At 42.7% G+C, this 27,596-nt stretch overlaps 1 protein-coding gene across 1 annotated transcript in view; it reads right to left on the bottom strand.

The window, feature by feature from the left end:
- LOC143767324 (uncharacterized) overlaps positions 1 to 24,708 on the bottom strand; it is a 68,267-nt gene extending 43,559 nt beyond the window's left edge. The window contains 7 exon segments of the mRNA XM_077255565.1: positions 5,047 to 6,278; positions 14,198 to 14,276; positions 20,493 to 20,590; positions 20,673 to 20,796; positions 20,879 to 21,058; positions 21,188 to 21,337; positions 23,532 to 24,708. Coding sequence (XP_077111680.1) covers positions 5,047 to 6,278; positions 14,198 to 14,276; positions 20,493 to 20,590; positions 20,673 to 20,796; positions 20,879 to 21,058; positions 21,188 to 21,265 — 1,791 coding nt within the window. The 5' untranslated portion in view covers positions 21,266 to 21,337; positions 23,532 to 24,708.
- Positions 24,709 to 27,596: the final 2,888 nt, after the last annotated feature.

Raw genomic sequence — 27,596 nt, forward strand, 5'->3', positions numbered from 1 at the left:
GGCTTGGTATTATCTATCTATCTATCTATCTATCTATCTATCTATCTATCTATCTTATCTATCTATCATATCTATTATCTCTCTACATATCTATTATCTATCTATTATTATTATTTATTTATATAGCACCATTAATTCCATGGTGCTGTACATGAGAAAGGGGTTATGTACAGAGTTATAGATATCGTTTACAGTAAACAAGTTTACAGTGACAGACTGGTACAGAGGGGAGAGGACCCTGTCCTTGCGGATTTACATTCTATCGATATATCTATCTAGCTATCTATAGATATATCTATCTATAGACAGATAATTATATTTATAGATCGATAGATATATCGGTAGATAATACATACATAGATAATAGATAGATACAATAGATAGATACGATAGATACGATAGATCTATCTATCGTATCTATCTATCGCTATATCTATCTATCTATCATCTATCTATTATCTATATATCTGTGTCTATAAACATTATTCTTCAATGGAGTATGTAAATGAAGAGGTTGGACAAGAAATGACATCACAATTCTTTTTATATATATATATATATATATATATATATATATATATATATATGTTTATTTAGCTTACAAAAATACACACAAATCCGCATGAAAAACGCATGTAAAAACGCATCAAAAATGCAGGTGACCTGCCAGTGACCTCAGGTGCAGATTTGGTGCAGATTTTACCTGCATCAAATCCTGACCGTGGAAACATACCCTAAGTCCAAAGATCACCTTACTGAGCATGTCCGTGATATGGCGTCTTGTCATTGGTTGGACGTTAGCTGCTCTGGGGATGTGGTGGCTCCAGATTGGTCCGCGGGCGATGCTATGGCTGGCTGGGCGTGAGTGTTTGGGGTGGAGCCTAGGGTGTAAAAGGCTTTGTGTTTGTGAGTGGATACTCTACCACTCTGTTTGCACGTGACGCCCTATACACTGAGAGTTTTTATGTTGGCAGGTAGGGTTAGGACTGGGTAGCTACCCCTTGGCTTAGCATTTGTTTCCTTCATGTGTGCGGTTAGCACAGCTGAGTCCAACCCTCAGGTTACACCTCTCAGGGAAAGCGTCAGGGCTTTGCACCTAGCGTCACATTAGCTCTTTCCTTTGGCTCAGCATCTGCTTCATTCTTGTGTGCGATTGGCAGTTTAGTTGCAGAGCGAGCACAACCCACGTGCTATTATCCCTGTGAAGTTTAACAGAGTATAGTACTCAGCATATTGAGGGCAGTATCAGTGAAGCAACAGAGCTTGATACTTTGCATTCCATTCATACTGTGCGGAGTAAACGCACTCTGTTGAAGGATAACTCTTACTGCTTTGTTCCGCCGTTGTTCACCAGCAGCAGTTATCCATCCCTGCACGGTGGATCCCGAATTTTATCATAAGTCCGAAAATAGTGTTGTGCACACCTCAAACATTACATATTTATACATAATTCCCCATCTACGTATAGGATGGGAAAATTAAAGGCATAGGCAAAAAAACATTTTTAAAAAAAATTTTTTATTTCTTACTTTAATGCAAAAAATTGATAAAAGTACACTAATATCAAACAGGGATATAAATATAAAAACAACCGCTGGGGACTACAAAATTGATGGTATGAAGTAACAGCAACAATACAAAGTGTACCAGAAAAAAATGGGTATCAAGTTCTATATAATACACAGTAAAGATCTCTGGCCTGACAATGCCCTTCTGAAGGAAGGCTACATGTATAATAATAGGATGGGAGGAAAAACCTAACTATCCTGAAACCTGTGTTTCTGCCAATCCTATACACAGCTCCAAATAAATGAGAAATACCTAAATGGAAAAAGGCATAAGTCTTATGCCCCTTATGTGAGGAAGCCAGTTGGCGAAACGGCGCTGTCGGGGTCGCGGTGGGACACCTTCATTCACCTCTATGTAAGTTCAGCAATTATAGCAATTATCTGCACTTTGCAAATATATTTCATGTTAGCAACTTTGTTGTATCATGGCTCTTTTCTATATACTGGCCATTAAGCTCTGACATGCCTTTTTCCATTTAGGTATTTCTCATTTATTTGGAGCTGTGTATAGGATTGGCAGAAACACAGGTTTCAGGATAGTTAGGTTTTTCCTCCCATCCTATTATTATACACGTAGCCTTCCTTCAGAAGGGCATTGTCAGGCCAGAGATCTTTACTGTGTATTATATAGAACTTGATACCCCTTTTTTTCTGGTACACTTTGTATTGTTGCTGTTACTTCATACCATCAATTTTGTAGTCCCCAGCGGTTGTTTTTATATTTATATCCCTGTTTGATATTAGTGTACTTTTATCAATTTTTTGCATTAAAGTAAGAAATAAAAAATTTTTTAAAAAAATGTTTTTTTGCCTATGCCTTTAATTTTCCCATCCTATACGTAGATGGGGAATTATGTATAAATACGGTGGATCCCGAGTTGCGATTGCACTTTATTTATTTTCATTTAGTGCAACCCGCCAACCCTAACACTCAATCTGCTCATGCGACGCATCCGCTGGCTATTTTCCCGAAGCCCAAGTCAGGGAACTGTATGGGAAAGGTCCAAAACTCCAGCTGAGAAGTGTAAGAAGCTTGTTGATGGATATAGGAGGCAACGGATTGCAGTTATTTTCATTTTTTTGCAACCAAATATTAAGTTGAGGGTGCCAACAATTTTGCCCTGCCCAATTTTTTTTTTTGTGAAATTATGTCCAATTTCACTGTTTTTTTGTTGTTCCAATACACAAAAAATGTGTGTAACAAAACATGTAATTGCAATAATTTTCTGGGAGAGATACTTCATTTTCTGGTACAATTTCAAGGGTACCAACACTTTCGGCTATGACTGTATATTGTAGGAGTTGATTATCTTACGTAACTGCTTGGCATACAAAGCCACAGTGTTTTTCATATCACTCACAGAATAGTATTTATTTCCACTGGTTGTATAGTATCAAAACTAAACCATAAACATAAAATCCCAAGCCTTGCCCAGGCACTAACTAAACAATACAGACCCTAGCTAATCAGCTAGTCAGTTTGGTCACACAAATAACTATCGTTCATAGCAACCAGTGGTACGTGCAGCATCTTGTCAGAGATACTGACTTGCCTCTCTCCAGCTTTGACACAACCCACTCTACTCAGCTTCCCCAGCTCATTGCATCCAGTGAACACATCACCTAATCCTAGTCGTAGCTAGTCAGGTACACATAAATGGTACCTCTAGTGCTAACTGCAAGCTTTTGAGACTACTCAGGTCTCTTCATCAGGCATAGAATAATATAAAACCTGAAGACTCACATATTTATACACAACAGAGCCCATGAATAATGAAATAGATAAGGCAAGTGAAGTGAAGCAGAACTGTCATTTTGGGAGAGGCATAAACCATTGTGGCTGTAAATAATGGAACGGTTTATAGATAAGGAGTGTGAAAGTTTTATTGTCCTGTGATTGAGGTCTGGTAATGCCTCACAAGGTCTGAGGAGCACATTCTTTACTTGATATAGAAGACATAAATCCATGTGACACATACATTCCTGCACTGAGTGTGTCAAAGTTTGTCATAAGTTTGTACTCACAGACTCTTCTGTCTCTATGAGACTTGAAGTTACCTTTTAATACTAGTAATTTCATGTCCATGATGCTGTGATCAGGGATCCAAAATGTTTGATCACAGGTATATATCTATTCTTTTGTCTTTTATTGTGTGGCAATGAGAATTCATCTGTGTTCTAAGTTTTTGCCCTGTCTCCTTCACATGCAGACCCCCAGCTGGATATTTAGTACATATAAAGCCATATAGATAAATACCTAAGAAGAGCACCACAGAAGCCCCCCTCCCCCACCACAGGCCGCCCTGGAGCATAAGCATATCATTAATTCAAAACTGACAATACATATAAAAGAACCACAAGATGGATTTCATCAACCAATGTGTCATTTTAATCAGTATAACGGCTCCGACCTGACATTGTCTGTAGGTTACTGTGCGCTATTCTGCTGACAGGTTCCCTTTAACTTCATATATTCCAAGGCAATATTTTAATATCTAAACAATTAAGATATATAGATCCAAATACAAGAATTTAAAATAAAATGTTTAATATTGATTGTTAATTTTTTTTAAAGAGGATATTCAAAGCGTCTCAACCTGACCCGAGAAGAAGTGTGGAAAGACATTGTTGTACGTGATTGGGACACTTTTCGAAACAACCATCCAATTATTTACTTTTCTCATCTGTTTAATAGGATACCCTGCAAAGTAGCTGAGACAAGTTATGCTTGGGACGGTTGTTTACATCAGGAACTGTGACACAGAACACAGATATGTGAAACTGAAATAAATAATTTAGAGCATTATACACTTCATATCTTTCTCTGTTATTCTGCTTTTCAACCAGTCCTAAGTAACAGCTTCCAGAGGGACAGCCCTCTAATCTAACACGGACTTCTCCCCTGTGTGAGTCCTTTGATGTTGAAGAAGATTTGCTTTCTGTGTAACACATTGCCCACATTCAGAACATAAAGATGGCTTCTCCCCTGTGTGACTTCTCTGATGTCTAGCAAGTTTTGATTTAACACTATTAGGGTATGTTTCCACGTTCAGGAAACGCTGCGTTTTTGACGCTGCGTTTTTCCGCAGCGTCAAAAACGCAGCGTCCAGATGTTACAGCATAGTGGATGGGATTTCATGAAATCCAGACTCCACTATGCGTTAAAAAACGCATGCATGGTGCGTTTTTTTTGCCGCGAAAACGCATGCGTGGTGCGTTTTTTCGAAACGCAGCATGTTGCTACTATGAGCAAAACACGCAGGTACACCGCAGGTGACCTGCCAGTGACCTCAGGTGCAGTTTTGGTCAGGATTTTACCTGCATAAAATCCTGACCAAAGCCTGAAGCAAAACTGAACGTGGAAACATACCCTAACATTTCCTACATTCTAAACATGATTATGGTTTCTCCCTTGTGTGATTTCTCTGATGTGTAACAAGACTTTATTTCCCTCTAAAACATTTCCGGCATTCAGAACATAAAATGGCTTCTCCGTCGTGTGACTTTTTTGATGAATAACAAGGCGAGATCTCTCTGAAAAACACTTTCCACATTGTGCACATGAATATGGCTTTTCCCCTGTGTGAGTTCTCTGATGTGTCTCAAGATAGAATTTCAATGTAAAACATTTCCCAAATTCTATACATGAAAATGGCTTTTCAGCTGTGTGAATCCTTTGATATCTAGCAAGTCTTGATTTAAAAAAATACTACTCCCCTGTGTGAGTTGTTTGATGTTTGACAAGATTTGATTTCCGATTAAAACATTTCCCACAATTTGAACATGAAAATGGCTTCTCGCCTGTGTGAGTTCTTTGATGTGTGGAAAGTTCTAATTTATCCCTAAAAGCCTTCCCACATTCTAAACAAGAATATGGTTTCTCCCCTGTGTGACTTCTCTGATGTTGAATGAGTTGATATTTCCGTGTAAAACATTTTCCACATTTAGGACATGAAAATGGTTTTTCCCCTGTGTGAGTGGTCTTATGTGTTACAAGATGTGATTTGATTATAAAAGATTTCCCACATTCAGAACACGAAAATGGCTTTTCCCCTGTGTGATTTCTCTGATGCATGACAAGAGATAATTTCACCTTAAAACTTTTTCCACATTCAGAACATGAAAATGGCTTTTCCCCTGTGTGATTTCTCTGATGTACGACAAGAGATGATTTTACTGTAAAACGTTTCCCACATACTGAACATGAAAATGGCTTCTCCCCTGTGTGGCATCTCTGATGTGTAAGAAGAGTTGAATTCACTGTAAAACATTTCCCACAATGCGAACATGAAAATGGCTTCTCTCCTGTGTGGCTTCTCTGATGTTTAACAACATGCGATTTCATTGTAAAACATTTCCCACAATCTGAACATGAAAATGGCTTCTCTCCCGTGTGACTTTTCTGATGTCTAACAAGACGCGATTTTACTGTAAAACATTTCCCACAATCTGAGCATGAAAATAGATTCTTTCCTTTGTGAGTTTTTTTATGTTTAACATCTTTTCTGTTATTTTCATTTTGATTAACGGTATCTGATAAATTAGTGGAAAGGACCTGTTGAAAAGTATCAGATAGCTTTTTGCTGGGAAGAGCTGGAGGTATATTTGGAATAAAGGCATGCTCTTCATCTGTATTTGGTGGAATACCGTGATCTTCGTCTTTAAAAACTGAGAATGTCAGATGTCTTTCTGAGCTCCTAGTACAGTCATCTATCAAGAATAAAAATTAATGCTTTTTTTCCAATAACTGTTACTTAAAATTTAATTACTCATAATAATACATTATTATACATTTCTACACAAATTGAAGGAAATTTAAATATCAACTGACTAAGACAGTGGTGGCAACATTTGCTTCAAAACAGGGTCTTTTAGTTTTTAAATGAAATATTTAGAAGAGACTCTTGCAAGTCTGTGCTATTAGGTGATGTCTTTCTCTCACACAATCCCTTACCATTACATGCACTTTAGAACAGAAGAGACACAGGGGAGGAGAAGTATCTTCATACACAAATACCTTTGGCTTTGGAGAAAGTTTAAGTACTGATTTTAGCAAATTTGGATATTTTTAGAGGGTGATATATAATAAATATAGGTAAACTGACTGAACAGCAATCTAGTCTGAACAGGTGCATAACCAAAAAAGACTTACATAGCTGAGCTGGAATACTGAATTGTACATTGATCAGCACAGCAGGTGATATAGACAGGAATCTTGGAATAGCATAGTCGAGTATGCGGAGTGCACCTTGGACTTGTAGAAGTGAATAGGCAGACAGGTAAATTGATACAGCAGATTTGAGTGTGTAGATCACACCTAACCGCATATAATTTGCTGCGGGTGAAGGAGGGCGATGAATGGAAGACAGCTTTTAATACCCCGGAAGGTCATTTTCAGTGTCTAGTGATGCCTTTTGGCCTTACTAATGCGCCTGCGTTTTTTCAAAATTTCATTAATGGCATTCTGAGGCTGTTGATCGGTAGAAGTGTTATTATTTGGATGATATTTTGTTTTACTCACCTGATCTGGAGTCACATTGGCAGAGAGTCCGCAAAGTTCTACAGATTTTGAGCGAAAACACACTTTGATAAATTGGAGAAGTGTGAGTTTGCAGTGCAGAAAATTTGTTTTTTGATGTACTTTGTCTCCAATGATGGGTTTGAGATGGACCTGGTGAAGGTTCAGGCAGTTTGGGAGTGGCCTAGGCCTGAATGCTTAAAGTCGGTTCAAAGATTTTTAGGGTTTGCTAACTATTATAGAAAAATCATAAAGAATTTTTCTGTTATCGCTAAACCTATAACTGACCTCACCAAGAAGGGTTTTAATACTGTACAATGGTCTATCTAACTGAGGCTGTTAAGTCTTTTGAGCATCTCAAGGAGAGGTTTAGCTCTGCTCCTGTTTTGATCTAGACAGATGAGACTAAGCTGTTTCTGGTAGAGGTGGATGCCTCATCAGTAGGAGTGGGGGCAGTTCTGTGCCAAGAGGGAGAAGATGGGGTGCATCCCTGTGCTTTCTTTTCTAAAAAATTTTCGGAGACTGAGCGCAACTATGATGTTGGGAACCGAGAGTTGCTGGCTATTAAACTGTCATTTTTTGGAGGGGGCTAGACATCCAATACAGGTTTTTACTGATCATAAGAATCCGATATATTTGGATGCTGCTACACATTTGAATGCCCGTCAGGCTAGATGGGCTCTGTTTTTTGCCCGCTTCCATTTCTCTGTAACTTATATCCCTGGGTCAAAGAATGTCAAAGCGGATGCTTTGTCTCGTAGTTTCTCTCCAGCTGTTACTACTGAGAAGGAGGAATGTATTTTGCAAAGAGGGATGGTGGTGGCAGCATTGGGTTCTGAGTTGGAGAATGGCATCCTAGAAGCGAATGCTGCACCAACGAACACTCCGTATGGTAAATTATTTGTGCCTAGAGCCTTGAGGTGGGCTTTGTTTGCTGAATGTCATGAGTCTCGTCTGGCGGGTCATCCAGGGATTTCGGAAACTAGAAAGTCAATCAGTTGAAGTTTCTGGTGGCCAGGGTGGCAAAAAGAATTCATCAAGTGGGTGCATCTGTACTGTGTGCGCTAGGTCAAAGGCCTCACATGCCCCGGCTGCAGGGTTGCTTTGCCCTTTGGAGGTTCCTAGTTCACCATGGACGTATCTTGCTATGGATTTTATCACCGATCTGCCGGTCTCTGAGGGTTTTTCTGTCATCTGGGTTGTTGTGGATTGGTTTAGTAAGATGTGTCATCTGGTTCCGTTCAATAAATTACCCTGCACCAAGACTCTAGCTAAGGCATTTGTGAAAGAGATTGTCAGGCTCCATGGTGTTAACACGAACATTGTTTCCGATAGTGGACCACAGTTTGTGGCTTGATTTTGGCGTGCGACAGATTAAAGGTTCATTTGTCATTTTCGTCATGTTATCATCCAGAGTCCAATGGACAGACCGAAAGGAAGAACCAGGACGTCGAGCAGTTTTTGAGATGTTTTGTAGCAGACAATCAGGAGATGTAATCGGAATATCTACCACTAGCTGAGTTTGCTCTTAATAATCATACGTCTTGCTGTACAGGGAGACATCCATCTTTTGGCCCGTTTTCTAAGATTGGGGCGGCGGTGCCAAAGGAGGGGAGTTTTTCTGGAAATTTGGAAAGGGTTTGGACCAGTGTATACCATAATTTGAAAGAGGCGAATAGGAGGTCAAAAATATATTTTGACAAGAAAACAAGGGAGACGTTGTTGGCAGTTGGGGACATGGTCTGGTTGTCCTCTAGGGATCTGTGTTTGAAGATCCCTTCTAAAAACGGGGGCTCAAGTTTGTAGGACCCTTCAAAGTGGCTCAGGTTGTCAATTCGACAGCGGTGAGATTGGACATCACCTCGTCCTAGAGAACTAATTCAGTTTTTCATGTATCTTTACTGAAGAGAGTTGACACGCCAGATAAGGAGACGATGCCAATTGTTCCTCCAATTGATGAGGATGGCGAGTTTGAGATTTCACAAATTCTAGATTCCAGGTGGCACAGAGGAAGGTTGCAGTATCTCATGTCCTGGAAGGGTTTCGGTCCCGAGAATAATTCCTGGGTGAAAGCTGAGGACGTCTCAGCCTCAAGGTTGATTAAGGCTTTTCACAAAAGATTTCCGAATAAGGCTCGGCCAAGAGGATCCGGGGAATCCTCGTAAAAGGGGAGGTACTGTTAGAATCTATTTCGTTTTGACCATACGCCATCTTGTTGTGGTTTTCAGGCTGCTGGTCTTTTTGCTCTAGTGCTGGGTTTGTCTTAGGTCAGGTGATTGCATTACCCTTTATTACCCAGCACCTGCCTCCCAGTCCTTGCTGGACAACAGTGTTAATCCGCTATTGTTCTGGCTTGGTGCCTTGTTAGTTTTCTGTGTTTGATATTGTGCAGTTCTAGGATCTCTAGTTCTGCCAGTTTTGTTTTTGGCTTTCCATTCGTTTCTGCAGCTTCTTCTATTTTCCTACTAGGAGGTTACCTGTTTTTGTTCCCAGTTCAGATCGTTCAGGGACACCCTTCCCCCCACCTGTAGGTCTTCCTTTGAGTTTAGTCTAGGAAACGTCGGTGGGTCTATTCACAATTAATAGGTTGCCCACTCCATCATAGGGCTTCAGCCTAGTCCTAGTACAGGGTCAGCTGTTCCCCCTTCTACCCTAGTCCTGAGTTGCAGATCTGTAACACCGAGTTGTCAATCAAAGCCCTGACAGCTCAGCACGCCCCAGCACAGAATAGGATGACAGAGCTGTCCAACATCGAGTCCCAGACACTCTGAGCAGAGGAATCGTGAGAGTACCTCCTCTTCAAGGAGGGGCCACCGGACCCCCAGGTATCCCCGGAAACCAACGATGAAAAGCTCCAACCAAACGATCAGCCTTCACCGATTGAGCCGGAACCCAGGATCTCTCCTCGGATCCATATCTCCTCCAGTGGACAAGCTATTGGAGGGAATTTCAGACCCTCTGAGAATCCACGATCCTCTGCACCACGTACTCCAAACCTCCATCAACAGAGACTGGAGGAGGAGGGGAAGAGAAAGGCAACACAGAAGGAACAAACTTCTTTAACAGGGATTTGTGAAAAACATTGGGGACACGAAGGTACTGTGGAAGCTTTAATCAGAAGGCAACTGGGTTTATTACCTCCAGAATCTCGTACAGGCCAATTAATTTAGGACCCAACTTCGTTGAAGGTACTTTTAACCTAATGTTCTTGGACGATAACCAAACTTTATCCCCAACTTTGAAAGTGGAAACAGCCGAAAGTTTCCTATCGGCCTTACGCTTTTGCCAAAACTGAGCACACCCCAATATTCCTCTGAACCTCTCTCCAAACATCTGAATGGTCACTCCCACTCCAGAGCATCCAGAACTCATCCTAGAGAAATCACCAAAATGAGGATGAAAACCATAGATACAATAGAATGGGGAGGTTCTAGTGGACTCAGCAAGAGGCAAAAATGAGGACCAGTCCTCCTGCTGCGAGGCTACAAAACATCTTAAAATTTGTTCTAGCGATTGATTTGTCCTCTCTGCCTGACCCTTGTTTCAAGGTGATAATCAGAATTAAAAGACAAATCAATCCCCAACTTCCTACCAAATGCCTATTTCTTGAGTTTTATGTTTTTAAAAATTCTGTGGAAGTATGGTTGAAAAGCAATGTCTGACTTCCATTTGTTCGATTTCATAGATCTTTTATTTATTATTACTATTGTCAGATTCAAGTTATTTCTGTGACAATTGTGGATTTTCTGTCATTAAATGAGGGTTACCAACAATTTTGACCACGTGTGTATATACACACACTTGTTTGAATTACAGAATCAGTAATACAACTTCCTTTCATGTCAAATGTTTTCTGCAACCTGATCCTAAGATTCTTTTTTCACAGGTGGGTCTATCGTGCATTAACCAAAAAAAGTACTAACCCAAAGAATGGGACTTCTCAGGCTGAAGCTGCGGTTTTAGAGTAAAAATGTGTTTCGTTCTCTCCGCATTTTTTCATTCACCTGACCCCTCCAACTAGTGGCTGCAGTTTGCATTTGTGTTATCAATTCTGGAAAAGAACTTCATTGAATCGAATGACAGCAGTTTCTATCACAGGGACATCACAGGGACATTTCTACAAGCTGGTTGATATCCAGGTGTGCACAAGACATATGTTATTTCTTAACATTTGTCGACATTAGGTTGAGAACTTTGGAAAGTCTTTTGGGCATGCTCTATGTGTGCACAAACCAAGAGTTCTCATCAAAAACCCACCAAGCTACCTTGCTTGTTCCCAATACTCCATGGACCTTATGGACAAATATTTGAATAATAGTAGATCGATTTTCATAGATTAATTCATTTGTTATTTTCCCTGGTGTTCCTACAGGAGCTTGTCTGTCCTTGGATTGTATTGTCTTATACAGTGGTGTACAGCTTTCATTAAAATTTTGGAATCGACTCCATGTAGCAGTGGAGATTTGGTAAGATTTCTCTGTGGCCGATCACTCTCATTCCAAAGGTCAAAGCGAATTAGTTAATCACATTTTGAAGAACAATTTTCAATGTTTGGTTTCATCACTATGGAAGAACTGAGAAATTTGCTTCACAAAATATATACACTGCTCAGAAACTAAAGGGAACACTAAAATACCACATCCTAGATATCACAATAAAATAATCCAGTTGCAAATCTTTATTCATTACATAGTGGAATGCGTTGAGAACAATAAAACATAAAAATTATCAATGTAAATCCAAGTTAATATCCCATGGAGGTCTGGATTTGGAATGATACTCTAAATCAAAGTGGAAAATCAAGTTACAGGCTGATCCAACTTCAGTGGAAATGCCTCAAGAGAAGGAAATGATGCTCAGTATTGTGTGTGGCCTCCACATGCCTCTATGACCTCCATACAATGCCTGGGCATGCTCCCGATGAGGCGGCGGATGGTTTCCTGAGGGATCTCCTCCCAGACGTGGATTATAGCAACAGTCAATTCCTGGACAGTCTGTGGTGCAACGTGCCATTGGTGGATGGAACGAGACATGATGTCCGAGATGTGCTTAATTGGATTCAGGTCTAGAGAATGTGCAGGTCAGTCCATACCATCAATGCCTTCATCGTGCAAGAACTGCTGACAAACTTCAGCCACATGAGGCCTAGCATTGTCATGCATCAAAAGGAACCCAGGGCCAACAGCACCAGCATATGGTCTCACAAGGGGTCTGTGGATCTCATCCCGGTACCTAATGGCAGTCAGGGTAACTCTGGCTACCACATGGAGGGCTGTGCGACCCTTCAAAGAAATGCCTCCCCACACTATTACTAACCCACTGACAAACTAGTCATGTTGGAGGATGTTGCAGGCAGCAGAACATTCACCACAGTATCTCCAGACTCTGTCACGTCTGTCACATGTGCTTAGTGTTAACCTGCTCTCATTCATGAAGAGCACAGGGCACTAATGCCAAAACAGCCAATCATGATGTTTTTTGACAAATGGCAATCGCCCTGCATGGTGTTGGGCTGTGAGCACAACACCCACTTGTGGATGTTAGGCCCCCATACAACCCTCTTGCTAATTGCCTATCATTTCTACCTGTTACCTGTTCCATTTGCACAGCAGCAGGAAAAACTGAATCACAGTGATGCTTCATATCTGGACAGCTTGACTTTGCAGAAGTGTGATTGACTTGGAGTTACATTGTGTTGTTTAAGATTGACTTGGAGTTACATTGTGTTATTTAAGCGTTCCCTTTATTTTTTTTTTTGCAGTGTATAATGAAAATCGATGATACCAGAATCATTTTCATTCCATAGCTTCTCTTTATAATATATAGAAATATAAATCCATCTTGCTATTTCAATGGTTCAATGGTCAGAATGTCACCACTTTCACCAAGATGAAAAAGAGTCCAAAATACCACGCTGTTGAAGAGGCGGAAAACTTTGTTCCAGTTTGGGTCAGGCAGAGACATAGTCAGGGACAGCGCACCTGTACAAATTGCCAGTGTTTAGGGGGTTCTCCACCTCGCTAAAGTATTTTTGAGGCAGGTCAATCAGATCAGCATTAAGCTGCAGATTCCAGCATCATTGCAGATTCCAAAATTTTTGAAGCGTCCATTTCTAAGCCACTGATTTTCAATTGTTTCTCCAGAAGTCCCTTTGTTACCTGACAGCCCTCTCCTAACATTCATGCTAAATTCAAGGTCAAATAAATTTTGATTGTTAAAAGATTCAGAGGAAAACTAGTATCCTGCAGATTGGTTAACCTATAGTCCAAAGGTAAAAAATGTAAAGTATGTTTTTTTTCTGTGTGGAAAATATTAAAATTGCAACATCAACAAGCAAAAGTCGTGGGACCATGTTAATGATATCAAAATGATGAAGAGACGAAAACAAAATGTTCAAAAACAACTCTCATTTATTCACTATCGACCTTGAGTGCCATCACACATTGGCATGCAATCAATGAGGTTTTTAATGTTCGCATGAGGAATGTTCTGTTATTTAGGAAAATCATCAAGATCTGCTGCTGGCAACTCCCTTTTCCAATTACTGATCAATAATGTACCAGATGTGCTCAATGGAAGTCAGAAGATGCTCCAGCAATGGTAGCACATTAAGGCAATGCAGGTTTATTATACTATCACGAGAAACATGTCGCCTGGTGTTGTTGTGGTGACTAACAGCTTCTGGAAAACTTTGGAAAAATGGCCATACCGCTTGTTCCAAGAACAAATCAATGTATTGCCAAACCGTTAGTGTATCTGCAATAAATACTACAGGGGTCCGACTACCATACAGTATACCGCCCCACACAATAATCCCAGGATTAGGACTGGTTGCTCATACATCATAAATACATAAATCGAGATGTTTTAAAAACATTGCTTCCATTTTTATATCATGTACATATCATTAATATGTCTATCCATCCTGTGCTTTCCATAATTTCACAACTTTTCCTTCTTGGAGTTACAATATCAATGAGGAGTGCAAAAATAGTGTTTTTCATCTATGCTTCCAATAATTCTGCCAGTAAAATTTATGTAAACAACAAAAATTCTGTACAAACCCTAAAATTCAACAAAATAATTGTTGAATGTAGTGGTCACTACTCACCTGTAGGAATCTCCTCTTTACACCGCTCATGACCCCTCACATATGTCTCTGTAGTATTAACATGGGTAAGATCTTTGCCCTGTTAAAAATAATATAAAAGTCAAAGACCGATGCAGAAGTTGCGTGAAATTATTTTTAAGGACAGAAGAGATATTTTAGGGTATGTGCACACGCTGCGGATTCCATTGCGGAATTTTCCGCAGCGGAATTGATAAATCCGCAGTGCAAAACCGCTGCGGTTTTTACTGCAGATTTATCGCGGTTTCTAGTGCAGTTTCTGCTGCGGGTTTACACCTGCAGTTTTCTATTGGAGCAGGTGGAAAACCGCTGCGGATTCCGCACAAAGAATTGACATGCTGCGGAATAACAACTGCTGCGTTTCAGCGCAGTTTTTTCCGCAGCATGTGCACTGCGGATTTTGTTTCCCATAGGTTTACATTGTACTGTAAACTTATGGGAAACCGCTGCGGAGCCGCAGCTGTGGAAACGCTGCGATTCCGCAGCAAAATCCGCAGAGTGTGCACATACCCTTAATGTGACGACCAAAATTGAAATGACAGCACTAAATATCACATAGCTGCAGGTCTCCTGCATGAACCCAACCTCTCGGCTTCTATTTCTAACCTGCAGTCTCCATAACCAGAAATTGTGAGAATATCCAGGCAAAATCTAATGTCTATTATCAGCTTTATACTGTCATCTCCACCAGGTATACAAATACTGAATGGGCAACGTATTATGGTTCTCGCACATTGTGCTTATCATCAAATTCATGGGTACTGTTGGGGTCTTGCGTCTGAACCCCATTGGCAATACGGAATTTGAGAGTATGCTCCGAAGGAGCCATAGACTGTAATGGTGCCAGCAGAGCGAATGTATACTCTGCCATGCATCATTTTCAAGCATATATGTCGACTGGAAACAGACACCCAGATTTAGTAGACACGCTGTCATGTTCTTGGAACCAACCATCACTATACACTGTGTTCCAAATTATTATGCACATAGAGTTTAGGAGTGATAAGGTTAGAATTTTTTTGTTTGTCATTTAAACTCATTGATGGTGATGTGTGTCAGGGCTCTTTATATCACTGAAAGCAATTGCAGATACCTGTGCAAATTAGTTTGGCAGGTGTGTCCAAATAAAGGCAAGACTACAAAAGAAGGCGGTTCCACATTATTAAGCAGCCTACAATTTGGCCAAAATGGGGAAGAAAAAGGATGTGTTGGCTGCTGAGAAGCAACAAATTGTGGAGTATTTAGGTCAAGGCATGACTACAATCAACATTGCCAAGACACTTCATCGTGATCATCGCACAATCAAGAAGTATGTAGCTGATTCCCAGCACACACGTGTGCGTGCTGATAAGGAAAAATTGAGGACTATTTCCAACAGGCAATTGCGTAAGGTTAAAAGACCAGCTGCAAAAATGCCTTGTCATAGCGGCAGACAAGTTTTTGAAGCTGCTGGTGCCTCCAACGTCCCCAGAACAACAAGATGCAGGGTCCTTCAGAGGGTTGCAGCTGTGTGTAAGCCATCCTGTCGACTGCCTCTATCCACTGCACACCAGCAGAAACGGCTCCAGTGGGCCAAACGATACATGAAGACTGACTTCTAAACTGTTTTGTTCACCGATGAGTGCCGTGCAACTCTCGATGGTCCAGATGGATGGAGTGGAGGATGGCTGGTTGATGGACACCCCATGAAAACACGGCTAAGGCGCCAACAAGGAGGTGGAGTAATGTTTGGGGCTGGAATCATGGGGAGAGAGATTGTCGGCCCCTTTATGATCCCTGAAGGGGTAAAGATGAACTCCATAATCTATGTGGAGTTTCTAAAACAACACTACCTGCCATGGTTCAAGAGGAAGAACCGTGCTTTCCGCAACAAGATCATTTTCATGCACGATAATGAACCGTCTCATGCTGCAAAAACATATCTGCATCTCTGGCTGCTATGGGCATAAAAGAGGACAAACTTATGGTGTGGCCACCATCTTCCCCGGACCTCAACCCCATTGAGAACCTCTGGAGTATCATCAAAAGGAGTGTCTATGATGGCGGGAGGCAGTTCACATCTAAGCAACAGCTCTGTGAGGGTATTCTGTCCACATCAGGGGTGGATTAAGGGTAGCCAGGGCCCCGGGCTGTTCAGACACTGTGGGCCCCCTGGTCATGTGACGGGGTCATGTGACAGGGGTCATGTGACAGGGTCATCATATACCTGAACCAGATTATTCCAGAAAAATAGTTGCTGTGTGAAACTATAACCTGTCAAACATCCATTCATCTAGTCAATTTACCCTTCAGTTCAGTATATAGTATACAGTGTATAGTGTCAGTGTATAGGTCACACTTACTCACCAGTGACATTTCTAGGTGAAGTCCTTCATCTTTCTTCCAGCACAGACAGCCATCACTTCATTCAGCCAGGACTCGTCTCTGCAGGAAATAACACCGTTATCTTGAGCTCCGTTTGCAGAACACATTACTTAATTTTTCCCAACTTCTACATTACACCACATGAAGAAAAAAAGGCGACATAGTGTCACTCTGCACAGTAACAGGACCGCCCCCTATTTAAAACAGTATACTCAAAAAATAAAATAAATACATCACTGCAGTAATAATATCCCTTAATTAGCCCCTATGGTAATAATAATATCCCCCATACAGCCCCTGTGTATCCCATTCCTGGCTCCAGCCATATGTTCTCCTATCCTGCCCTCATGAGTATCCATCCTGTCCCATATGATCTCCCCATCCTGCTCCATCAGTTTCCATCATATCCATCCATCCTGCCCCATGATCCTGCATGATCTGTCTCCAATCCTGCCCCATGTCTTTCATTCTGCCCCGTGTCTCCAATCATGCCCCGTATCTACATTCTGCCCATGTCTTCAGCATCTCTGCCCCCAGTGTCCAGCATCTCTGCCCCCAGTGTGTCCAGTATATTGCCCCCAGTGTGTCCAGCAAACTGCCCCAGTGTCTCCAGCATTCTGCCCCCAGTGTGTCCAGCAATCGGCCCCAGTGTCTCCAGCATATTGCCCCCAGTGTGTCCAGCATCCTGCCTCCAGTGTCTCCAGTAATCTGCCCCCAGTGTCTGCAGCATATTGCCCCTAGTGTGTCCAGCATTCTGCCCCAGTGAGACCAGCAATCTGCCCCCAGTGCCTCCAGCATATTGCCCCCAGTGTGTCCAGCATTCTGCCCCCAGTGTGTCCAGCATTCTGCCCCCAGTGTGTCCAGCATTCTGCCCCCAGTGTGTTCAGCATTCTGCTCCAGTGTGTCCAGCATCCTGCCCCCAGTGTGTCCAGCATCCTGCCCCCAGTGTCTCCAGCATATTGCCCCTAGTGTGTCCAGCATTCTGCCCCAGTGTCTCCAGCATCCTGCCCCCAGTGTCTCCAGCATCCTTCCCCCAGTGTCTCCAGCATCCTGCCCCCAGTGTCTCCACCATATTGCCCCCAGTGCGTCCAGCATTCTGCCCCAGTGTGTCCAGCAATCTGCCCCAGTGTCTCCAGCATCCTGCCCAGTGTGTCCAGCATTCTGCCCCAGTGTGTCCAGCATTCTGCCCCAGTGTGTCCAGCATCCTGCCCCCAGTGTGTCCAGCATTCTGCCCCCAGTGTGTCCAGCATTCTGCCCCCAGTGTGTCCAGCATTCTGCCCCAGTGTGTCCACATCCTGCCCCCAGTGTGTCCAGCATTCTGCCCCCAGTGTGTCCAGCAATCTGCCCCAGTGTGTCCAGCAATCTGCCCCAGTGTGTCCACATCCTGCCCCCAGTGTCTCCAGCATCCTGCCCCCAGTGCGTCCAGCATTCTGCCCCAGTGTGTCCAGCAATCTGCCCCAGTGTCTCCAGCAATCTGCCCCAGTGTGTCCAGCATCCTGCCCCCAGTGTGTCCAGCATTCTGCCCCAGTGTGTCCAGCATCCTGCCCCCAGTGTGTCCAGCATTTTGCCCCAGTGTGTCCAGCAATCTGCCCCAGTGTCTCCAGCATCCTGCCCCCAGTGTGTCCAGCATTCTGCCCCAGTGTGTCCAGCAATCTGCCCCAGTGTCTCCAGCATCCTGCCCCCAGTGTGTCCAGCATTCTGCCCCAGTGTGTCTAGCATTCTGCCCCAGTGTGTCCAGCATCCTGCCCCCAGTGTCTCCAGCATCCTGCCCCCAGTGTCTCCAGCATATTGCCCCCAGTGCGTCAAGCATTCTGTCGCAGTGTGTCCAGCAATCTGCCCTAGTGTCTCCACATCCTGCCCCCAGTGTCTCCAGCATATTGCCCCCAGTGCGTCCAGCATTCTGCCCCAGTGTGTCCAGCAATCTGCCCCAGTGTCTCCAGCAATCTGCCCCAGTGTCTCCAGCATCCTGCCCCCAGTGTGTCCAGCATCCTGCCCCCAGTGTCTCCAGCAATCTGCCCCCAGTGTCTCCAGCAATCTGCCCCCAGTGTGTCCAGCATATTGCCGCTAGTGTGTCCAGCATTCTGCCCCAGTGTGACCAGCAATATGCCCCCAGTGCCTCCAGCATATTGCCCCCAGCTTGTCCAGCATTTCAGCCCCTAGCTTGTCCAGTATATCTGCCCCGGGAATGCCGCTCTAAAAAAAAACAAACAAAAAAAAAACCACGAGTACGTACTTACCTAGACGCTCCTGCGGCGGCCGAAGCTTCTTCCCTCCATGTGCACTCGCCGGCAGCTGACAATGACGTCAGACGCCGGCGATGTGCGCCCTGCGGCACACGTCAGCTGCCAGCCTCCGATTGGCTGGCGGCTGTTAACTATTGACGTGCGGGCCCGCACCCGCACGTCAATAGCCAGCCTTACTGCCGCAGCGACTGTAGGGGGGGGCCCGGTGAGCAGTTGAGACGGGGCCCGATCTGGCCCCCTCTGCCCACCGGGCCCATACGCCAGTCAGGGCAGTAATGCCCTGATGGCGGTGGGCAATCTGAGCGGTAGCCCAGGGCCCCCCCACACCACTGGGCCCTGGGCTACCGCCCAGATTGACCTTATTGTAATCCGCCCCTGGTCCACATGCAAAACAATTGAAGCAGAAACCATCCAAAAACTGACAAATTCAATGGACGAGAGAGTTCAGAAGCTTCTTTCGAACAAGGGGTCCTATGTGCAAATGTAACATCACCTAGATTAAAGTTTTCACTTGAAAACTGTTTGATTTCATTTGTAATAAGCTGATAATGCTTATAACTTCACAATTGACCATTTTTTTGTTCAAAATAAAAAAAGGTTGAAAACTCTGCTGTGCATAATAATTTGGAACATGCATTTTGAGTGTTTATTCTTTTAAAAAAGATACTGTTTTCACAGGCAGTTTGTTCCAAAACATCGCAATTATACTAAAATAGTAGATGACTGGAAAATAACAACGACTGCAATTCAGATAGGTAATTTAGAAAAAATATGAGGAAATATTATTTGCATAATAATTTGGAACACAGTGTACAATCAATGGGACATGGAGAATAATCCTTCTGTCATAGGGTAAACAGCTGCCAAAAAAAGGAGGAACATGGTTGACCACAATTCTTAGGTAAGCCTTAGTGTTCAACAATCAATCTACTGTATCGGAGGACCTAGAATGTACTCAGAAAACATTCCCCACATTGTTCTCCACGTACACCAGCCTGATGAAATGGGTTAAATTGATACATAATGGTGTCACAGAAATCTACTGTAGATTCATCAGACCAGACGTTTTCCACTGCTCAATGATCCAATTTCTCCACTATTTCACCTACTACTCTTCTTGCCTTAGACAGCAACGCTCTCTCAAACTGGTGGTCTACTGTTATAGCCCATCTAAGCTAAAAAACAAAACAATGATATTTTAATTTGGACACCTTTGTTGGTCACCCCTGTCTCCCGCTGGTTCATTCTTGACATCTGACATCCTTCTCTTGCCCCTTTCACCAACGAGTTATGTCCACACAATCCACAAATATTGTAGGATTTTACTTGATTACAATATTCTAAACTCTTGATGCCAATGTACGGAAAAACCCACAAGGTCAACAGTTTTTGAAATATGGTCCCTGGCTACTCTAGCACTGATGACTCTGTCTCGGTCAAAAGCTTTCAGATTGTTTGATTTTTCTATTATAATGTGGATTCATATGTAAACTGATCCACAGAAAACTTCAGTTTCTTCTGCACTCTAGGATGATAGGTCTAATTTCCATACAGAGAAGCTCCAATCATAAAGTGAAGGTGTCTCTAATAAATTGGCCGTACAGTGTATAATACCTTTATAGTTGTCTAAACATCATAGGGAGATTTCATGACACCTTCTCTCCATCTACCTGATCATCCTGAGGAACATTGGGATCTTCTTGTTTACAGTCTTGTGGAAGAAAAGGACGGGGACATCTCTCTGGTGTTGTCCTCTCACTGGATAGAACTGGAGGAAACACAAAGGGACTGAATTCATTCTTTAGATACAGATAATTATAGGCCGTGTGTATTTAGTCCTGTCTCATTACCTGGTGATGTGAGGGGCTGGGGATCCTCCATCATAACGTCCTTGTACAGATCTTTGTGTCCTTCTACATACTCCCACTCCTCCATGGAGAAATAGACGGTGACATCCTGACACCTTATATGAACCTGTCACATACAATGATACCGTCATCCCCCGATCCCTCCATAGCATTAATGTATAATGTCCCAGCATTCCCAGCAGTGTCACCTCTCCAGTCAGCAGCTCAATCATCTTGTAGGTGAGTTCTAGGATCTTCTGATCATTGATGTCCTCATGTATCAGGGGGTGAGGAGGAGGCCCCGTGATTGGGCTCAGGGGTCTTCCCCATCCCTCAGACGCAGGGGCCTGACAGCGCTCACTAGAGGTCTTCTTCACTACTGTGTAATCCTGGTTATGGAGAGACACATTAATAAATCTCACTACAGACATTTCCAGAGTCCTCACCTTTCCAGTTCTGTCCATCTGTTATTCCCATAGATAAGAATGATGTCATGTGACGTCATCAGAATCTCTCACCTCTCCAGTAAGCCGGAAGAGGATCTCTAGGGTGAGGTGTAATATCCTCTCCGCCATCTTGTCCCTGTCCCTATCCATCCTTGTAGGGTCACTCCGGAGAATTCTCTTATATAGAAGATCTCCACTGAGAGGATCCGATATTGTAGGGACCTGAATGGGGAGAAGATAAGCATATGTAAAACCATAAATATTCATGGGTGATTATACAATTACAAAAAAATCATTCAGTGCTATGTTTACGTAAAAATAGAAAAATAATAAAGTTATGGCTTTTGGTAAAAGGGGGAGAAACAGTTTTGTCTAAGGAGATACAAATTATTGAATTAAAATGGCTGCCATAGTGTTTCACAGAAACCTGACCGAGAGTGTTAATAGGACAGGTGATACTGATCATGTAAAAAAAAAAAAAAAAAAGGACAAAAAAGGACTAGAAATAGGAAAAACCCAATATGGCTAAACAAAGAAGTAAGAGGGGAAATTAACAGTAAAAGAAAGCATTTAAACTACTAAAGCAGGATGGCACCGTTGAAGCTCTAAAAAACTATAGGGAGAAAAATACTTTATCTAAAAAACTAATTAAAGCTGCCAAAAAGGAAACAGAGAAGCACATTGCTAAGGAGAGTAAAACTAATCCCAAACTGGTCTTCAACTATATAATTAGTAAAAGAATCATAAGTGAAAGTGTAGGCCCCTTAAAAAATTGTGAGGAAAGAATGGTTGTTGATGACGAGGAAAAAGCTAGTATATTAAACACCTTCTTCTCCACGGTATTCACGGTGGAAAATAAAATGCTAGGTGAAATGCCGAGAGACAAAGAAAACCCTATATTAAGGGTCACCAATCTAACCAAAAAAGATGTGCGAAACCATTTAAATAAGATTAAAATAATAAATCTCTGGGTCCGAATGGCATACACCCACGAGTACTAAGAGAACTAAGTAATGTAATAGATAAACCATTATTTCTTATATTTAAGGACTCTGTAGCGACGGGGTCTGTTCCACAGGACTTGTGCATAGCAAATGTGGTACCAATATTCAAAAAGGCTCTAAAAGTGAACCTGGAAATTATAGGCCAGTAAGTCTAACCTCTATTGTTGGTAAAATACTTGAAGGGTTTCTGAAGGATGTTATTCTGGATTATCTCAATGAGAATAACTGTTTAACTCCATATCAGCATGGGTTTATGAGAAATCGCTCCTGTCAAACCAATCTAATCAGCTTTTATGAAGAGCTAAGCTTCTGGATCAAGGTGAGTCATTGGACGTGGTATATCTGAATTTTTCCAAAGCGTTTGATACCGTGCCACACAAGAGGTTGGTTCACAAAATGAGAATGCTCGGTCTGGGGGAAAATGTGTGCAACTGGGTAAGTACCTGGCTTAGTGATAGAAAGCAGAGGGTGGTTATAAATGGTATATTCTCTAACTGGGTCGCTGTGACCAGTGGGGTACCGCAGGGGTCGGTGTTGGGACCTTTTCTCTTCAACATATTTATTTAAGATCTGGTAGAAATTTACACAGTAAAATATCAATATTTGCAGATGATACAAAACTATGTAAAGCAGTCAATACAAGAGAAGATAGTATTCTGCTACAGATGGATCTGGATAAGTTGGAAACTTGGGCCGAGAGGTGGCAGATGAGGTTTAACAATGATAAATGTAAGGTTATACACATGGGAAGAAGGAATCAATATCACCATTACACACTGAACGGGAAACCACTGGATAAATCTGACAGGGAGAAGGACTTGGGGATCCTAGTTATTGATAAACTTACCTGGAGCAGCCAGTGCCAGGCAGCAGCTGCCAAGGTAAACAGGATCATGGGGTGCATTAAAAGAGGTCTGGATACACATGATGAGAGCATTATACTGCCTCTGTACAAATCTCTGGTTAGACCGCGCATAGAGTGATGGTGATGGTCACAAGTGAGCATTCTCTGCATCTGGAGGAGAGAAGGTTTTTCCACCAACATAGATGAGGATTCTTTACTGTTAGGGCAGTGAGAATCTGGAATTCCTTGCCTGAGGAGGTGGTGATGGCGAACTCAGTCAAGGAGTTCAAGAGAGGCCTGGATGTCTTCCTGGAGCGTAACAATATAGTATCTTACAGTTATTAGGTTCTTTAGAAGGACGTAGATCTGGGGATTTATTCTGGTGGAATATAAGCAGAACTGGATGGACAAATGTCTTTTTTCGGCCTTGCTAACTATGTTACATGTGCAAAATAAAGCGCAGATACTGAGAGCACAATCTATATCACGGAAGCTTTCCTCAGGTTAAATCAGCCACTCAGCATTCAGAAAGACACAGTGGACAGCAGTGGGAGCAGTTTTTCCTTACCTAATCACTCCAGATATCTGTAGTATTAGATCAGATAGACTGGGAGGACAGCAGCGTGAGCAGCCTCTTCTTACTTCAACAGAAAGAAAAAGTTGGAAGGTGGAGACATTAAATCTAGAAAGTTAAACAGATAATTAGTGATGAACAAACGTGCTCAGATAAGGTGTTATCCCGCATGTTCGGGTGCTAACCAAGTGTCATCGGCACGCTCAAAACAAAATGCTCGATTCCCAGCGGCTGCATGTCTCGAGGCTGTTCATCAGGCACAACACATGCAGAGATTGTCTGTTTGTTAGGCAATCCATGCATGTGCTGCGGCTGTTGAACATATTATTTGAGCACGCCAAAGACACTATTAGCACCCGGGCATGTGGGATAACACCTTATCTGAGCACGTTCTCTCATTACTACAGATAATCAATGTTATGCATACCCAAGAATGACAGAAATGAAATAAAAAATGTTAGTAATTGTCCAGAACTTAACAGGTTAATCAGAGGAGTAGCAAGGGAATTCATACAAGGGGAGGTGAAACACAAGTTGGCTCCCAAACTGGGAAAAATGTGCTTAAAATTACCTTAATTTCATTCTAGTGGTTGTGAACATCGCAGCGGGCACCTCAGAAGATATCTCTGCATTCCAGCAAAAGTCTCATCTTATTCAGCTTAAAAAGCGATCAATAAATCTTATGGACTCCAAAATGGTATCAATGAAAATGTCAGCTCGCCACACAATGACGGGAGAATGGAAACACATTACCAATTTTTTTTATAAACTTTTGCGCTTTTTTTGTTCACAATGCAAGTTGTAGTGTAATTATGGTGGAATCACACTGACCGGGACAATCTGGATTCCAGGTCGTATTTACAGCACAACGAGCGTCGCAAAAACAAAACCCAATGGCAGAATTTTATATTTTTCACTATTTCACTTCAGTCGGAATTTTCTTTATTCAGCGCATTCTACAGTTCAATGAATGGTGTCAACTACAAACACAATTACTCGCGCCAAAGAAAACGTGCCCCGATACGGCAGGAAATAACCAAGAAGAATAGGAGAAAATAAAGAAAGGCCAAAAACAAAATTGTCTGGTAGTGAAAGGGTTACTGTCCCCTGCCCCCAGTAATGGGAAATCTCCAGCACCTACCTCCACCTGCAGAGCCGCACACCACATATATGGCTGTTCTGTGCGCACAGGACCTGGGATGAGGTCACAGGAGGGGAGGAGTCAGGGGTCACATGATCAGGGGCCTCAGTGTACGCAGGACTCTGCTATGCTGGTTGTCATGGTGCTGGATGAGGGGAAGTTTATGTGTGGGGTCAGAAGGGGTCTACAGGGTGAATGTAGCAGAGCCGCGTGTGTACAAGGTGTACGGAGCGGAGCCGCGTGTGTACGAGGTGTACGGAGCGGAGCCGCGTGTGTACGAGGTGTACGGAGAGGAGCCGTGCAGGTATGAGGTGTACGGAGCGAAGTCATGCATGTGTACGAGGTGTACGGAGCGGAGCCGCGTGTGTACGAGGTGTACGGAGCAGAGCCGCGTGTGTACGAGGTGTACGGAGAGGAGCCGTGCAGGTATGAGGTGTACGGAGCGAAGTCATGCATGTGTACGAGGTGTACGGAGCGGAGCCGCGTGTGTACGAGGTGTACGGAGCAGAGCCGCGTGTGTACGAGGTGTACGGAGCGAAGCCGCGTGTGTACGAGGTGTATGGAGCGGAGCCGCGTGTGTACGAGGTGTACGGAGCGAAGTCATGCATGTGTACAAGGTGTACAGAGCGGAGCTGTGTATGAGGTGTACGGAGTGCAGCCGTGTGTGTACGGAGCGGAGCCGTGTGTGTACGAGGTGTACAGAGCGGAGCCGTGTGTATGAGGTGTACAGAGCGGAGCCGTGTGTATGAGGTGTACAGAGCGGAGCCGTGTGTATGAGGTGTACAGAGCGGAGCCGTGTGTATGAGGTGTATGGAGCGGAGCCGTGTGTACGAGATGTACGGAGCGGAGCCATGTTTGGGACCGTGTGAATAACTATGTCACTTACACAGCGCTTGTTCATTTTGATCTATATACACACTCCACATGGACAAAAATATTGGACACATCTTTTTTTTTGTTTAACAGCCTTCCAATCGATCTCGAGCCATGGTGACTTGATGGATGAACGATATGTAGGAAGATCGATCTTGTGCAGCCTAGATAGGTCACCAGGGTCTTCTGCGCTGTTATTTTGATACTATGAAGCCATCTTCCTCCTGTTCTTCCTATCAAGTTTCTGGCGCACAGTTTTTGTGCTGATAATGTCAGAAGAGGTTTGGACTCTGCAGCTATGGAGTCAGTAGTGTTTTTTACATTGTCTCTGCTATTTGGCTGAGTTGCTGCAGTTCCTTCCCACATTTAAATTATACCGCTCTCAGGTGATGGTGGAATATTTAGGAGGGAAGAAACTTTATGGGCAAGGGTGTTGCTAGGGTCTAAAAAGGTTAGGGGTATATATGTCAAGATATGTTTTCTCATGATTCCACAAAAAAGTAACAACACATAACACAGTGATAACACGCAGAGTACAGATAATGTAAAAATACGGTATTTATTTCTTAGCCAGTAAAAAAAAAATAATTATAAAAATTGGGATTGCTAAGTAGTTCATACTTTTTAATCCACGGGTGGGGAACCTTTTTTCTGCCAAGTGCCATTTTGAAATTTTTCCATCATTCGGGGCTGCACAAAATTATCAACTTGCAAATTACCCTGCTATATTTGCTCAAACCGTTAATTACCACCCACTAATGTGGTGGCTGGAGCTGCTTTTCTTTGGTACTGTTTTTATGCTAGGTGATATTGAGCATGGTGCTCCTCGCAATTGCTTTTCCAGATGTATATACAGCAGTTCCAGACGCTGGAACTGCTGTATATACATCACATAGGAGATGCTGGGACTGCTGTATATACATCACATAGGAGACGCTTGGACTGCTGTATATACATCACATAGGAGACGCTGGGACTGCTGTATATACATCACATAGGAGACACTTAGACTGCTGTATATACATCACATAGGAGATGCTAGGACTGCTGTGTATACATCACATAGGAGATGCTGGGACTGCTGTATATACATCACATAGGAGATGCTGGGGCTTGCGTATATACAGCTCTAGCAAAAATTAGGAGACCGCCACATCAAAACCCTGTCATGGGCAGCCCAACCTCCAGACCTGAACCCCATTGAAAACCTCTGGAATATAATCATCAGGATGATGGATAGTCACAAGCCATCAAACAAAGAAGAACTTCTTACATTTTTGCGCCAGAAGCAGTGTGAAAGACTGGTGGAAAGCATGCCAAGACGCATGAAAGCTGTGATTAAAAATCATGGTTATTCCACAAAATATTGATTTCTGAACTCTTTCTGAGTTAAAACATTAATATTGTTGTTTCTAAATGCTTATGAACTTGTTTTCTTTGCATTATTTGAGGTCTGAAAGCCCTGATTTTTTTTATTTTGACCATTTCTCCTTTTCAGAAAAAAAATACAAACTGTATTGCTTGGAAATTCGGAGATATGTTGGTAGTAGTTTATAGAATAAAAGAACAATTTACATTTTACTCAAAAATATACCTATAAAGGGAAAAATCAGACAAAATGAACATTTTGCAGTGGTCTCTTAATTTTTGCCAGAGCTATACCTCACATAGGAGACTGATACTGCTGTGTATACATCACATAGGAGATGCTGGGGCTTGCGTATATACATCACATAGGAGACACTTAGGCCGGCGTCACACTCAGCGTATGAAAATACGGTCCGTTTTTACGGCCGTAATACGCAGAAATGTTCCCAAAATAGTGATCCGTATGTCATCCGTAGGCAGGGTGTGGCAGCGTATTTTGTGCATGGCATCCTCCATATGTAATCCGTATGGCATCCGTACGATATTTTCTCGCAGGCTTGCAAAACCGACATCTAATGGATTTATGTGCTCAAATGTTCGTTAAAACATATATACAGTATATATATACACTCACTGGCCACTTTATTAGGTACACCTGTCCAACTTCTTGTTAACAC

Source organism: Ranitomeya variabilis, chromosome 4 (assembly GCF_051348905.1).
Source record: "Ranitomeya variabilis isolate aRanVar5 chromosome 4, aRanVar5.hap1, whole genome shotgun sequence".
NCBI classification, from domain to species: domain Eukaryota; kingdom Metazoa; phylum Chordata; class Amphibia; order Anura; family Dendrobatidae; genus Ranitomeya; species Ranitomeya variabilis.